Here is a 16435-nt window from a genome sequence, read left to right on the forward strand (position 1 = left end):
ACCTTGTAGACTCTCTCTCCAGTAGTGGGCTTCATGATTTTTAAAGTAGCACGGTCACATGGTTCCCATGCTCAGCCTGGGGGTGCAGCGCCCAGGTGTGTTCCAGGCCGGGAGGTTCATGCAAGCTCACGTCAGCTGGGGCTCCCAGGTGGGCACTCTCCACCAGAGGCGGCCAGAGGTGGTTTCTGCAGTGCCAGGAAAAATAAGCAGGTCCACAGCCCCACAGCATGCCAAGCCACATAGACCGAGGGGGCTTTCTTTCTATCTTCAGCACTTTGGGTAAATTTATTCACGTCTCAAGTGCCTCAAGGGGCCACTTCCTGGTTTACCCCTGAACTGGTCTGGCAGGTGCACAGCAAGAGGTGGCCTGACATCAAGAATAGTCCCCAAGGGGCCTTCCCCCTAGCACAACCAGGGCTTCTGGGGGAGGAGCAGCCAGCCTGTGTTCCCAGAGGGTGCTTCTGCTGTCACTCTGTTCCCTCCTGCTCAGATTTCTTGTCAGAGGGCTTCCAGTGGAGATGATTCGAGGGAACAAATGAGTGACCCAAAGGGGAGTAAAGCTCTCTTTTATGCTTTTGTGGTTTCTTTGCAGCCTCTCCCTCTCCCTCGTCTTTTCTGCTTTTCTGTCTTTTCTGCTTTTCTCACGGGTACCGGTGTTTTCTCTAGCCACGTGAGAACTGGTGTTTTCTCTAGCCATGTGAGAACTCGGAGTGCAGGTGCGCATCCTGCTGAGCAGGAGGTGGATCCCAGCAGTCATGCCCTGTAAACTTTGTTCCCAGAGAAGCCACCTCTTTCCACCCAGGTAGATAGGTGCTCAGGTGAGGATGGTATGGTGGCGGTGGGGGTGAGGGGCAGGATACCTTTCCAGACTATCAGGTTCTGGTGCTTGCACCCAGCACAGGGGTGAGGTGCAGCATGAAGACACTCCAGCCTGTGTGCGTGCCTGGGCCTGGCAGGCAGTGGCGGTGTTAGGGAGGGAGAAAGGGGAAGGGTGTGTGGAAGGTGATGGGATGAATTTGCGGTTGACTAGCTTTGGTGTCAGTGGAGGTGTGCATGAAATGGTGAGTTGTGTGTACAGGGAGAGGTTAGAGCCCCAGGCAGGGTCCTGCGGGGGGCTGAGTCCTGGGGTGCAGAGGGGCTGGAAGAGGAACCAGTGGCCCCCAGCTCGGAATCCTGAGAATCCCTGAGAGGGACCAGTGGCAGGAGCAGAGAGATTGTGGGAAGGTGTCCGTGCCCGGTCACCTTGTCCAGGAGGATGAGGACAGTGAGTGAGGCCGGCCCATGGACACTAACAGTTTAGTTGTATGTCATAGATGGGACACTGCAGAGCCCAGTGACAGCCCTAAGGGGCAGGGAGGGAGGTATGGCCTGCCCTCGCCAGGGCCACTGTGCTGTGGCCTTCACTGTTGTGCTGGAAGGTTGGTTGGAGGGATAGAGAAGAGGCTGTCGATCGTAAGTGGCCTGCATCCACACGCAGGCCTGGCCTGCCAACTGGCCCAGGGCCTTTCCTCTTCCAGGGTGTTGGGGTTTCCAGCTGCGCTGACAGAATGACAGGACAGCCTTGCCTGGCCAGGGACTCCCGGGAGGCCAACCCGGGAACGGAGAGTTCAGAGACTGGGCAGTGTCACATGGACACAGCAGGTTCATCAGTACTATTCCAGACTTAACCTGTGTGTGCAGCATCGTATGATTTAAAACTTTTAGAACAGAAGAGAGCTTTGCCGTGTAGTACAGTGACGTTCACTGGGGCTCTTTTGAGGTCCCCTGATTCATAATTGTCCATGAATTAATAATTGATGGCTTGTCTCCTTCCCCTGGGCAGGTTGCCTCTTTCCAGCCTCCGGCGTGGTTGGCCTCCAGCCTTTGGGAAGGGACGGTAGCTGTGCCTCTATCAGTTACTCCGGCTGTCCTTCTGGGGAGACGGGGAGGCAGGGCAGGCGGGCAGGCTTCACCCACACCCACCTGGGTGAAAGGTGAGGGTGTGCCCCACGTCCGGTGCAGAGCGAGCAGTTCCTGCCAGGGTGCAGTAGGTCAGGGGTACTGGCATCCCACAGTCTTTGTTGTTGTTGTTCTAGGTGTAGTTGGGTGGGTCGGTAGATATTCTTATGTTGTGGACACAGTGGAATGCAAGGGCAGGCTTGTGGGCAGACAGCAGCCCTGGAAACAGACCCCTCCTTATTTGACTTTGTCTCCGTGCCTGGTTAAGGGGCCCAGCCATGGCTCTGTTGAGGCTGGCTCGTGGCTTGTGGGGCTCAGGGGTGAGGTGTCCCCAGAAGGCAGACACACTGATGAGCTCACAAAGGGCCTGGGAGCTTTGAAAGTTCATTCCTGAGGGTCAGATGTAGCACTGAGCTACAGTGGACGGGTATTTTATTTTGTTAGATACGTTTTAAGAAATTATGATTTTTTTTTTTATTTGAGAGAGAGCGCGTGCACAAGTAGGGGAGCTGCAGGCAGAGGGAAAGGGAGAAGCAGACTCTGCTGAGTAGGGAGCCCAATGTGGGGCTCGATCCCAGGACCCTGAGATCATGACCAGAGCCAAAGGCAGGTGCTTCACTGACTGAGCCACCCAGGCGCCCTATTTTAAGAAACTATTAAGAGAGAATCACAAATGTACAGGAGAAAAGAGCCCAGCATAGCAGACCCCGATAATGGCCACTGCCCGACTTCACCAGTTCCCACCGGTGGCCAGCTTCTACCTCTGTTCCTCTGTGCGCTCCACCCCCAAGGATCTTGAAGCAGACCCTAGACTTGACAAAAGATGAAATTGCATTGATAAAAATTTCAGCATGTGTCAGTAAAAGATAGTAGCTCGTTTAAAACATAACCACACTATCCTATGCCACCTAAAAATATTTAACAGTAATTCCTCGATGCTATGAGCTGACAGTTGTTTGGAGGAGGAGTCCTCATTGAGTGGGACACTGATGGCCCTGCCCACCTGCCTTACCTGTTTGGGAGAGAAGATTTAGGCACATGAAGGTTGAATAGATGACACTTGAGTTTCAGGAGGCTCGGGAAGCTGCATTTTAAAAATAGCAGCTTTAGGGGCACCTGGGTAGCTCAGTGGTTGAGTGTCTGCCTTTGGCTCAGGGCATGATCCCAGGGTCCTGGGATCGAGTCCTGCATCAGGCTCCCCTTGAGAAGTTTGCTTCTCCCTCTGCCTGTGTCTCTGCCTCTTTCTGTGTGTCTCATGAATAAATAAAGTCTAAAATAAATTAAAATAAAATAAATTAAAATAATAAATAAAATAAAATAAATAAAATAAAATAAAATAAAATAAAATAAAATAAAATACCGCTTTATTGCAGTATGACTTCGCGCACTGTCCCTATGCCCACCCAGAGCATGCACTTCAGTGGGTTGAATCCATTCACACACAGGGGCACCCAGCACCATCCCTCCCCTTGGCCATCCACCCCACTCAGTGCTCATGTGTACCCCAACCCCAGGCAAACTTCTCCCTTCTGGCTCTGTAGATTTGCCTGTTCTGGACACTTGACGTAAATGGAGGTGTACAGTATGTGGCTTTTTGAATCTGGCTGCTTCCTTCCTATAGTAGGATATCCTTAAAGTTCATGAGTGTGGTAGCGTGTGTCAGGTGCTTCACTCCTTTTTAATAATAAAGAACATTCTGTTGGATGGATAGTCCACATTTTCTCTACCCATTCATCAGTGGAAGGACATTTGGGCTGTTTCTGTTTTGTTTTTGTTGTTGTTATTTGAGTAATGGTGTTATGAACCTCTGTGTACAGGATGTTGGGTGGACACGTGTTCGGTTCTCTAGCATGGACACTGGGGCATGGAAGTGCGGGGCTGTGTACTAACACCATGTTTTGAGAAACCACCAGACTGGTGTCCATAGCAGCTGCACTGTTGTGCATCCCCACCGGCAGCACATGGGGGTTCTGGATTCTCCACCGCCTTGCCAGCACTTGTTACCCTCCATCCTTTGGATTCTAGCCATCCTGGTGGGTGTACAGTGGCATTTGGCCTCAGTGTTGATTGGCATTTCCCCGACAGTGATAGGAGGTAGCATTGAAAGCATATATTGTTTTTCTTTTTCTTTTTTTAAAAAAATATTTTATTTATTTATTCGTGAGAGACACAGAGAGAGGCAGAGACACAGGCAGAGGGAGAAGCAGGCTCCATGCAGAGAGCCCAACGTGGGACTTGATCCTGGGTCTCCAGGATCATGCCCTGGGCTGAAGATGGCGCTAAACTGCTGAGCCACCTGGGCTGCCCCTTCTTCTTCTTCTTCTTTTTTTTTTTTAAACGCAGGCTCCGTGCCCAGCATGGAGCTGGGCATGGAGCTTGCACTCAAGACCCTGAGATCAAGACCTGAGCTGAGAGCGAGGCGGACGCCTAACCATTGACGGAGCCACCCAGGCGCCCCTGTGATTGTAAATGTTTTTAAACACGAGTCTGTGGATGCCAGGACAGAGGGTGGGATTTTCACTTACTAGATTTGCACAGGGAGTTCTTCAAACCTTTGTTGCCTGGTTCTGCAGATACTGTCTCACCTGCCTCCCTGACAGAGGTCAGACCCCTGAGCAAACACTGGACCCACACCTTCAGATAGAATTGACTGCAGACACTATGTTTAGGTTCCATCTCCTGCCATTAATAATCCCTCACATCTGTATAAAGCCCTGGAAAGAGCTTATAAATCATCCCAAGGGTGGCCAGTCCGTAAGTTTGTTTGCCATGCTTCACTCTCTGCAGAGTGATCTCTGTGACACCTGCCTCCTGCCACATGTGTAGGCTGCAGTCTTTGTGGGAGGGGTTAAGAGGCTGCCTTGAAGCGCTAGCAGAATCCTTGAGCCACCTGGATAGCTTTTTGAGAACGGGATTCAGAGCTGTTGAGGTGCCCTCTTCAACATCCTGCATTATCTGCAGGAGCCCTTTGCTTGGAGTTCTTGCTGCTTTCAGACATGGGATCTGTTTCTTGAGAATCGGCCAGGCTAGGGAGCTTGGCTCCATGCCTGCTGAATAACACGTAGATAACCATGAACACTTTGCAGGTTGCATTAAGCTAAGATGATTCCCAATGGATTGAGTTTTGCCGACTTGCTCTTTGCCTCCATGATCATCAAAGCAGGTTGTGTGCTGACTCTTCCCAGGTGTGCCCAGGTGTGCCTGTCCCAGCCTCTCCCTTTGCCCCTAGCCACATCACATGTGGTAAGTCCACACACCACTCTGCTCCCACCCCCGACCTGTTGTCCCCAGGCAGAGACTCTCCTGTGTCAAGCTCTTCTGAGCCAGTGATCAAGCCTTAAGCCCCAGGGTGCCTCTGAAGCCTGTCTGGCTGGAGCGGGTTGTCCTCCTCACCCCCAACTCATGCCACTTTGGGCCACTGTCTCCTGGAAGACTGACTGCCTCTACTTCTTACTGGTCTCACGCCCTGCCCTGGCCCCCATCCATACTGCAGCCAGAGTGGTCTTCTGTCTGTTAAAGACTTACTCATTTGAGAGAGCATGTGAGCGAGCATGAACGGGAGATGCAGAGGGAGAGGAAGAGAGAGAATCTCAAGCAGACTCCTCACTGAGTGCAGAGCCATACATAGAGCCTCATCTTGCCACCCTGATACCATAAACTGAACCAAAACCAAGAGTTGGATGCTTCCTCAACTGAGCCACCCAGGCGCCCCCAGAGGGGTCTTCTTGAGACAGAAACAGTAACTTAAAGCCCCTGGATGCCCTTCCTTTATCCTTAGCATAAAACCCAGCTGCCTCCTCTGGCTGCCTGTGGGTCATCCTCTCTGACCATAGCTGCCTGCCCTTGACACCAGCCACCCTGTCCTTGACCTGCCTTTGACCTCTGCCCAGAGTCCTGTTTTACCTTTGGGCCTGAAAGGCTTGCCCTCCAGCTGATCCTTCTGGGCTTCCACGTCATCTAGGAGGTCCCCTCTTGGACCCTCTCTACTTTTTGGCCTCCCTGTGTGAGCTCTAGAGGGGTAGGAGGAGGACTTTACTGCCAATGTCTCCATCCTCCCCGTGGCTGGCATGTGGGAGGCAGTCAACAAATGCTTGCCGAAGGAGCAAGTAAATGCAGGCCATATGCCTCTCTGGGCCTGTAATGGAATCAACCATTTGTTCCAATTAGCCGAAGACTAATAAGCTATTTTGGCTTTTGTAACTGGGCATCTTTGAAATCATGACACCTGTTTATATTGGTAGGTCCTCCTCCCACTCAGTAGGCTTCAGAAGGTAAAAACAGGAGAAATTGTGATAAGAAAACATACAATTTTGGGTTTTCATTATAGTTCTTGGTAGCTTTTCCCCCTTCTGTTAGCTTCCTTTTTATTGTAGGGCGTCCGGTATAGAGCTTAGGAAGAAGGAGCATGGTCCCGGGGCTCCAGGAGGTAGCAGAGGGGCTGGCTGTGCCAGAGGGAGCCGTGAGGTGCATCCCGAGTCCCCAAGGAAGAAGACAGGAACCAGGAGGAAGGGAGCCGTTATAGACCTGGCTCTGAAGCTGTTGAAAGGAAACACACTTTTATTGGTTGGGGCAGGGCAGCTAGCCTGAGCAGAGACACCCATAGACACCCACTCCGGAGGATTCTCTGTGTCTCCTTTTCATGGAGTCTTCAGTGGCGCCTGAGCTGGTCTCTCAAGACAGCAGCCACAGGCACCCCCCAGAGTCCAGTGCTCCTGCCTGGACACAAGGGGTTCAGGGCCATCAGGGACTCATCTGTGGACTCTCTGGGTTTCTTCTGTGCCAGACTCCAGGCGGTTGGTGGGTGGCAGTGAGATTGGCAGGTGGCTAAAGGGCTGCCAACTTCCTGGGTCAGCTGGGTGTGGCCTGGAGGCCTGATGGTAGGAGTGGGGGTGAGGTTCCACTCTTGGACTCCACCGACCACCCCGGGCCTCTGAGCAGAGGGGACAGTGGGCTGGGTAGTGCTGGACAGGTCGGGGAGGGGCCAGTGGCCCCTGGAATTGGGTCTATTAATGGAATATGAAGTTTGTTAGATGGCTGGGAAAGACTAAATTCAGAACACATCCCAGGTCCAGGTAAGGGGCTCTCTAATACCTGGTAAAATGCTGGTTGTGTCACACTGTCCCCTCCTCCTAGGAGATTGCTGAAGATGGCGGAAGCTCACCAAGCCGTGGCCTTCCAGTTCACTGTCACCCCAGACGGTATCGACCTGCGGCTGAGCCATGAAGCTCTTAAGCAAATCTATTTGTCTGGACTGCATTCCTGGAAGAAGAAGTTCATCAGATTCAAGGTTTGTGGAGCCTTGTTTAAATCTAGTGGTGCTCACGCTAGCACCTGAGAATGCGTCTAGGTGCTGGTGCAGGATGGATGTGTCAGTGCTGACGGGCACGGGGTTGGTACTTCATTGGGACTTATGAAACACTTACACATGTACTGGCTCACTGAGTTCTTTTATTTTAATTTTATTTTATTTATTTATTTATTTATTTATTTATTTATTTATTTATTTATTTATTTATTTATTTTAAAGATTGTATTTATTTACTCATGAGAGACACACAGAGAGGCAGAGACATAGGCATAGGGAGAAGCAGGTTCCATGTGGGGAGTCCAGTGCGGGACTTGATCCCAGGACCCTGGAATCACAACCTGAGCCGAAGACAGTCGTTCAACCACTGAGTCACCCAGGTGTCCCAGGCTCACTGAATTCTTGAAGAAATTCTATAAGGCAGGCAGGCTGGTTTGGCACCCTGTAGGCAGGTGAGGCGGTTGTTCAGGGAAGCAGAGTAAAGACTAAAATCCACGTCTCTGAGTTCAGAACTCTTTACACCTTGGAGAAGGAGGATCGTTTCCAGCTGTACGAATCGCAGTGAGTTTATCTAACAGATGCCTCGCTGATAAGACAGTCAGATGTTGAAATATATGCATGTAAATTCAAATAGAGTTAACTTCACATGTTCTCAATTCTGTTTACCTGAAAGACTGGAAATTTATTCACTTTTTTAAAAGATATTTTATTTATTTGAGAGAGAGCACGCGCATGAGCAGGGGGAGGGGCAGAGGGAGAAGCAGACTCCCTGCTGAGCAGGGGGCCTGACTCCAGGGTTCCATCCCAGGACCCCAGGACCGTGACCCAAGCCAAAGGCAGACGCCCAACCGAGCCACCCAGGCTTTTTTTATTCAAGCACAAGTCTCGTTTTCCACTTAATCATAATTTATTTTGAAAATCATAGGAGGAATAAGATGCATGTTTGGAAAGAATTCAGATGAGATGACAATTCATCAAGTTACCTGCCGCAGGGAATGAGGAAAACTCATAACTGTTTATTTATTTTCCAGTTTCCTTTTCAGAGGGTGTAGCTCAGACTAGCGCTGTTGAGAAGGCCAAGGAGCCAGAGTAGGTGAGAGCAGTGACTCAGAAGGGCGACAGGCCCCCTGGGAACCGGCCTGGCTAGGCAGGTGCTGCCCTGGGTGGGGGTGGGGGTCCCCGCACACGGACCCTGGCAGCTCCCGCGGTGGAGCAGGCGCCACCTACAGGGGGAAGCGCGCACTGCCACTTGACCTTCCCGAGAGCAACAACTTTTACCGCCAAATCCAGGGAAAGAGACTTGGGTGCAGAGCTGTGGCCATGTGTCCTTGCACCCCAGTGGACGTGTTCTTTGGTTTCAAAGACGTTGTAGTACTGCTGGCAAGACCAGTGGATAGGAAAGGAAGAGAGAGGATCAATAGTGCATGGCTGCACCTGACTGCATGGTTACAGAGGACCATGTGGCTCCGAGCTGGAGGGGCTGCAGGGGGAGGCTGGGGTGAGTGGGAGGCCTCTTATCTGGACCTTCTTGCCTTGGTTTTAATGTAACGTAATACATCTATGTGTCTTCACCTTAAAAGAACGTTTACTTCAGAGAACACCAGGAGAAACCTCCACTTTGTTTAAAATCTCTTTCTTGGGGCACCTGGGTGGCTCAGTGGTTGAATGTCTGCCTTCGGCTCAGGTTGTTGTGATCCCAGGTTGAGTCCCACATCGGGTTCCCTCTCAGGGAGTCTGCTTCTCTCTCTCTGCCTATGTCTCCCTGCCTCTCCTTCTGTATCTCTCCTGAATAAATATATAAAACGTTAAAAAAAAAATCTTTCTCTTAGACCTCTAGACAATAGGAAATCTATGGGAATAACATGGAGGGATGCAAGTAGCTTCTAAAATAATTCAGAAGAGCTTTGAGAGTTTTTAAATCCATTGTCTTGGTCAAATTAATCTCTTATTAAGAAGGCTTTAGCAAGAATTTTTTTTTTTTTTTTTAGTTTAGTAGTTTCGAAACAAACACCAAAATAGAGAATAAGGAGGGCAGCCCCGGTGGCGTAGCGGTTTAGCGCCGCCTGCAGCCCAGGGCGTGATCCAGTCCCACATCAGGCTTCCTGCATGGAGCCTGCTTCTCCCTCTGCCTGTGTCTCTGCCTCTCTCTTCGCTCTCTCTGAATAAATAAATAAATAAATCTTAAAAAAAAAAAAAAAAAAAAAGAATAAGGAGGCACAATGCTTACCTGGGTTCCAGAATTTTATTTCATAATGTGCTTTCTCATTTCTACTTTTTTTGTGGTTTTCAGGGTGGGGAAGTAGGAAGGTTTGGCTGAAGGATCATATCATAGCAAATTCTCAGCCTGGAGTGAGGTCTCCTGAAAATATTTGGGGGTCGACAATACAGCCTCATGATTCAAGAGCAACAGGAGGGGTGGTTTTGGAGCTGGTCTTGGGGCATCCCCAAGGTGTAGCAGGTTGGGAGAGAGGACTTCATAGTTGGTTCAGTTACGAGTCAGTCTAGGTAGAGCTCGGGAATCAGTGTTAATAAACTAGTGCCTCGGGTGATTCTGATGTCCTGGGGTCACTCTCAGAGGAATCTGCTTCAGGGAGGGATTTGGCTCAGATGTAGAAGAAGAGAAGGAGCTGGAGGCTCTGGGGAAGATTTCCTCCAGGGACAACGTGGTCACTTAGCCACCATGTGCTACAAATGCCTCCTTACCACTTTGCCCAGGACTCAACGATACATGTTCTGTTTCTAGAATGGCATCATCACTGGCGTGTACCCGGCGAGCCCCTCCAGTTGGCTCATCGTGGTGGTGGGTGTTATGTCAACCATGTATGCCAAGATCGACCCCTCGCTGGGAATAATTGCAAAAATCAATCGGACCCTTGACACTACGTGAGTACTCTTTTCATATCTTAGATTGTCTAGGAAGCTAGCGATTTCTGTTGCTAATATTTTTATGTCTCTTCAAATATAATGACCATTCCTGTTCTGATTGAATCATTTGAAGCTTTGCTCTTCTTTAGGCTTTCTTCTGTGTTAAGGTCCACAGGGAGTTTATGGTCTCTTGCAGCTCTTTTTCTGGAGACAGCCTTGGGCCTGGGTTGTGCTGGGACATCGTGTCAGGGCCTGAGGTAGTGTGGTCAGTGCACATAGCCTGGCTGCAGTACCTTTTTTTTTTTTTTTTTTAAGATTTTATATATTTATTCATGAGAGACACACACAGAGGGAGAGAGAGAGACAGAGACACAGGCAGAGGGAGAAGCAGGCTCCTTGAAGGGAGCCCGACGTGGGACTCGATCCCGGGTCTCCAGGATCAGGTCGTGGGCTGAAGGCGGCACTAAACCTCTGAGCCACCTGGGCTGAGGCTGCAGTATCCTTAAAAGAAATCTTTGCTTCAGGAACTGGTTCTGGATACGGTCAGTTCTTTGCACTGGAGTCCATGATCCTAACAAGTAGCTGCTCTGGGGGAGACCTCAGCCCCTTAGCTCTCTGTCAGAGTGGCATCAAACCCCAGAGGGAACCCTAGCACTCCTGAGAGTTTCAGGTTTTTCTAGGAGCTTGAAAATAGGCTCTCTTTCCACCATGATGTTTGGCCTAGAGGAGCCTCTGGGTTATTATGTTTCTGAGAAGGTGTATGTAGTGCGAGAGCACTTATGGAACCCCCCCTGGCGTCCTTCCTCTGCTGCAGTCCCAGGGATGACCCCTGACATGGGTGTAGGACCCCCTAAAGTTCAGACTCTATGCTGTGGTGGCTTCTCACTGGGGTCTCTGTGGTAAAGTGAAGAAGGGTACACAGGTACGGATTCTCAGAGAGGAAGCAAGGGACTGGAATTCAGACCCAGCTTGGCACATCTCCAAAATCTAAGCTTCCTGCAACATGCCCTGAGCCTCCATTCAGAGAACCTTCCTGCCACACATACAACGGGCACCGCTGCCTGGTTGGCATTTGAGTGACCAGATGATAGAACACAGGCATCTCTGTCACCTTGTTTGCATCTGGCCCTTTGTCTAGAATATTTTTTATTTTCTGCTAGAAAGTATCCCAGTACCTCTATGTCGCCGTAGCTGTTCCGTGCCAGACTTTCCATTCTGTGTCTCTGTTTTTCGTTTGTACTGACAAACCTTCTAGGTCTCTTTCTAGAGAAATGATGGTCTCCCAAGTCCTTGTCACATAGCCAGGCTTTGTTTGGGGCAGTGGTTGCGTGTGGAGGGTAGGGTCCCCTGATGGACCAGATGGCAGCCCAGGGGTGTCCTCACGTTTCCTGGGGTGTACCTGGGGTGTCAGGTGCTGGCCTGAGCAAAACAGACTCCAGGAATTTTGATAAACCAGCACTTTGCTGGTTGTTTGGATTTAATGTCGTTCCTGCAGAAAGGAATAAACTGGCAGGGTAGGACTTTAGATGAAAACTCTCAGCTCATGACTGAGTCAGACTCCAATGACTTTAAAGAAGGAATTCAGTGTGTGTGTGTGTGTGTGTGTGTTTTAAGATTTATTTATTCATTCATGAGAGACACACAAGAGAGGCAGACACACAGGCAGAGGGAGAAGCGAGCTCCCCATGGGGAGCCAGATGCTGGACTCCATCCCGAGTCCTGGGATCATGCCCTGAGCCGAAGGCAGACGTTCAACCACTGAGCCACCCAGGCGTCCTGGAATTCAGTGGTTTTATGTAAAGGTGTGAACTTCTGCCTTGAGTGGGTGCCCCTTCCCCCTGAACCCTGCTTCTTGTTCAAAGCTCAGAGTCCAGCCGAGTTGCTCATGGCCTCTGAGCTGCCTCAAGAACTCTGGCTCCTGCCTTTATAAGCATCTGCAAGGCCTAGAATAAAAATTCCATCATTTCAGGGGAAGTGTGCCTGGGCTGGACACCTGCTGATTCCTTGCTCTGCCTGGGGGCTGGGGAGGCTGAGACAGCGACCCTGACACTCCCCATGCTCTGGCCAAACCGTGTTCCTGCTGTCCTCAAGACCCTTGTAGACAGCTGGCCTCTGCATGCTAGGTCGTGCTTTTTTTGCATCCTCTTTACACTGTTGTGGGCTTATACAGATTTTTTTTTAAAAGATTTTCATTATTTATTTATAAGAGAAAGAGACATAGGCAGAGGGAGGAGAAGCAGGCTCTATGCAAGAAGCCTGATGCAGGACTCGATCCCGGAACTCTGAGACCACGGCCAGAGCCGAATGCAGATGCTCAACCGCTGAGCCACCCAGGTGTCCCTTAACACAGATTTTTAATTTACTCTCCACTGTGGGCTCTTAACGCTGGATTATATTTAAAAGTGTTGGCTATTTAAAGCCCTGTAATAATCTGGATCCTTATACGATTTGTTTCTTTGTGTCTGTAAACCGATTGCAGTGAACTGGGCCATCCCTGGCCCAAATTTAGAAGGACCAGGTTAAGGGTCAGTGTTTTCCAGGCATGGGTCATTCTGGAACCTAGGTGGCTGCTTGCTTGCTTTCTTTGAGAGATGGCAACTGAGAAAGTGAGACAGCACACAAGTGGTAGAGAGAAGCAGGATCCCCGCAGAGCAGGGAGCCCAATGATGCAGGGCTCGATCCAGGATCCCGGGATCATGACCCAAGTCAAATTCAGATGCTTCACCCTGGCACCCCAGGTGGCTGCTTTCACAAGCGCAGATGTACCTGGCCCAGCAGGGTGTATTCTGCTTTTGTCTGACTCCTGCAATCTCAGAAAGAACCTGTTCTTTAAAAGAAAGCTTTTTTTTTGTGAATGCTTGTCATTGAAGCGCCTATGTGTGTATATCATATAAAAAATTGTGAACGTGTATTTATTTGCTAATGTTAAAATACTGTTCGGTTTTTGTTGGTCAATAGGTATGTGTGTCTTTTCCTTCAGTGACATAGTCCTTTGGAATCTAAAATGTAGATTATCTGAAAGATAGGTTCTTAACTCCTAGCTCCAAGCTTGCTTGTAGATTATACTGTCAGCAAAGAATGTGTAGGTGGAAAGTAGAAGCCACAGCTGAGTTTGAACACAAGATTTGACAGATTATAAGGAAAACATGAGTTTTGAAGCAAAACTATTTTACCTTGAAGGCAATTTGTTTTAATGTTACTTACGTATCATAAGATGTTAACTTGATGGTTTTTAAATATTGGAGATACCTGTAGGTTATGTATACTGGTTTTAATGATTTGAAGCACACTGAAATATTTTTTAAAATATTATTTTAAAAAAATAAAATAAAATAAAATTTTATTTATTCATGAGACAGAGAGGTGGAGACATAGACAGAGGGACAAGCAGGCTTTACGTATGGAGCCTGATGCAGAACTCGATTGCATGACCCCAGGATCATGACCTGAGTCAAAGGCAGACACTCAACCATTGAGCCACTCAGGTGCCCCTGAAATAATTTTAAAAAATGAGATATGATTGATATATAATGTTATGTTAGTTTTACGTGTGTAACATTACGATTTGGTAGACGTATATAGCTTAAACTGATAACCACACATTTAGTTAAGTAACACTCCTCTTCACACGAGTACAGATTTTTTTTCTTGTGATGAGACCTTTTAAGATCTACCTTCCTAGCGATTTTTAAATATACAATATGGCACTGTTACCTATGATCCCTAAGACTTTTTTGTCTTAATGCTGGAAGTTTATACCCTCTTTATTAAGATTCTGTTTTTAAGAATCTCCACACCCATGTGGGGCTCGAACTCACAACCCTGGGATCAGGAATCACACACCCTACCAATGGAGCCAGCCAGGAGCTCCTGGTAATATGTACCTTTTGACCATGGTCCCCCCCCTCCCCCCCACTTTGCCTATCCCCTGCCTCAGGCAGCCACCAGCCCATTCTCTGTGTCTGTGAATTTAGAGTTTTGGTTTAGATTCCACGTATAAGTGAGATCCTGCAGTGTTTGTTTTTCTCTGACTTATTTCGCTTGGCATAAAGCCCTCAAGCTCCATGGTTGTCACAAACAGCAGGATTTCCTTCTTTTTTATGGTCGAATAACATTCCATCATATTTATATAACACACCTTCATCCACTCTCCCATCAATGGACACTTGGGTGGTTTTCATGTCTTGGCTCTTTTGGATGATGCTAAATTGGACATGAGGGTGCAGATATGTTTTCGAGAGGGTGATTTCATGTCCTTCCGATAAATACTCAGAAGTAGAATTGCTGGATCATAGGGTAGTTCTATTTTTAGTTTTTTTGAGGAAGCTCCATACAGTTCTCCACAGTGGCTGCACCCTCAGTGGCTGAGGGTTCCCTATTCTCTGGGTCCTTACCAACATTTGTTATTTAAATCCTTTTTATTTTATACTAGGTTGTGGTTTCCAGAGCAACTAAAACTAAAAACCACAAAGATTTTTGACAGTCCCGTCTTTACCGTACAGTCTATCCCCTTCCTTAGCCAATGAAAACATTTTCTCTAAGTTTATTATTACTATTATTTTTAAAATATTTTATTTATTTATTTGACAGAGAGACAGAGAGCATATACACAAGCAGGGGGAGGGGCAGAGACATAGGCAGAGGGTGAAATAGGCTTCCCGCTGAGCAGGGAGCCCCATAAAGGACTCGATCCCAGGACCCCGGGATGATGACCTGAGCCGAAGGCAGATGCTTAATCAACTGAACCACCTAGGTGCCCCTAAGTTATTTATTTATTTTTAAAGGGGATCCCTGGGTGGCGCAGCGGTTTGGTGCCTGCCTTTGGCTCAGGGCGTGATCCTGGAGACCCGGGATCGAATCCCACATCAGGCTCCCGGTGCATGGAGCCTGCTTCTCCCTCCGCCTGTGTCTCTGCCTCTCTCTCTCTCTCTCTGTGACTATCATAAATAAATAAATTAAAAAAAAATTATTTATTTTTAAAGATTTTATTTATTTATTCATGAGAGACACAAAAAGAGAGAGGCAGAGACAGAGGCAGAGGGAGGAGAAGCAGGCTCCATGCTGGGAGCCCGATGTGGGACTCGATCCCAGGACTCCAAGATCGCTCCCTTAGTCGAAGGCAGACGCTCAACTGCTGAGCCACCCAGGCATCCCCTAAGTTCATTATTTAAATGATCATTTTGTGGGGCGCCTGGTGGCTCAGTCAGTTGGGTGTCCGATTCTTGATTTTGCCTCAGATCGTGATCTCAGGGTCCGGAGATAAAGCCCTGCTTCGGGCTCAGCATTCAGCAAGGAGTTTGCTTGAGATTCTCTCTCTCCCTCCTTCTGCTCCTCCCCCTGCTCACATGCACTCTCTGTCTATTTTTATTTTTTATTTATTTATTTTTTTATCATTTTTTTTATTTTATTTATTTATGATAGTCACAGAGAGAGAGAGAGAGAGGCAGAGACACAGGCGGAGGGAGAAGCAGGCTCCATGCACCGGGAGCCTGATGTGGGATTCGATCCCGGGTCTCCAAGATCGCGCCCTGGGCCAAAGGCAGGCGCCAAACCGCTGCGCCACCCAGGGATCCCCACATTCTCTGTCTAAATAAGTAAATAAAATCTTTAAAAAAAAGATCATTTTATGCCATCAGTTTCTTCATTTATACATAAGTATGCTTGCCTAGATCAAAAAGCTTTTTTGATATAAATGGCTATAATGGTTTCCCCAAATGATCTGAGTGTCCCATGACTAATGGTGAAACCCAAAGGTAGGTTTGAGGAGGAGGGGCAGGAAGGGAATGGCCCAGAGTTGCTGTGAGCACCCAGCTGAGCAGGTGCAGGTAGACCTGGGGCATGGGTTTCATCGTGGGCAGGCCACCACCTCACATGTCACCCGTCACCATCCCTAGACCCTGGAGAAAGATGTGCATCTTTCCCTGAGAACACAGGAGGCCTGGTTTATCCTGAGGATAGGAGAGTGGTGTCTGAGTCTTTCGAGAGTTAGGCTGATGCTTAGCGAATGTGGTGTTTTTGGAATGTGGTCTCATTTGTGTTCAGGAGGGAAGGCCGCTCTGGCTGGCAGCGTGTGGCATCCACCCTAATGTGTTCTGGGCTTATGTCGTGTCCCTAGTGGCTACATGTCCAGCCAGACAAAGAACGTGGTCAGCGGCATCCTCTTCGGCACGGGCCTGTGGGTGGCCCTCATCATCACCATGCGCTACTCCCTCAAAGTGCTGCTCTCGTACCACGGCTGGATGTTCGCCCAGCATGGCAAGATGAGCCGCGCCACCAAGATCTGGATGGTAAATGACCCTCCCTTCACTCTTGGGGCTGTGTGCATTT

The 16435-nt window shown here is 48.9% G+C and overlaps 1 protein-coding gene across 11 annotated transcripts in view; it reads left to right on the forward strand.

The window, feature by feature from the left end:
- The window catches only part of CPT1A (carnitine palmitoyltransferase 1A), a 57691-nt gene that overhangs the window by 7750 nt on the left and 33506 nt on the right, over positions 1 to 16435 (forward strand). For all 11 annotated transcript variants that reach the window (XM_041723554.1, XM_041723557.1, XM_041723558.1 and 8 more), the window contains 3 exons: positions 7072 to 7225; positions 9987 to 10126; positions 16224 to 16395. In XM_041723554.1, the coding sequence (XP_041579488.1) occupies positions 7085 to 7225; positions 9987 to 10126; positions 16224 to 16395 (453 nt within the window). In that variant the 5' untranslated portion in view covers positions 7072 to 7084. The remainder of the gene's footprint in view (positions 1 to 7071; positions 7226 to 9986; positions 10127 to 16223; positions 16396 to 16435) is intronic.

This window comes from Vulpes lagopus, chromosome 11 (assembly GCF_018345385.1).
Source record: "Vulpes lagopus strain Blue_001 chromosome 11, ASM1834538v1, whole genome shotgun sequence".
NCBI classification, from domain to species: Eukaryota; Metazoa; Chordata; class Mammalia; order Carnivora; family Canidae; genus Vulpes; species Vulpes lagopus.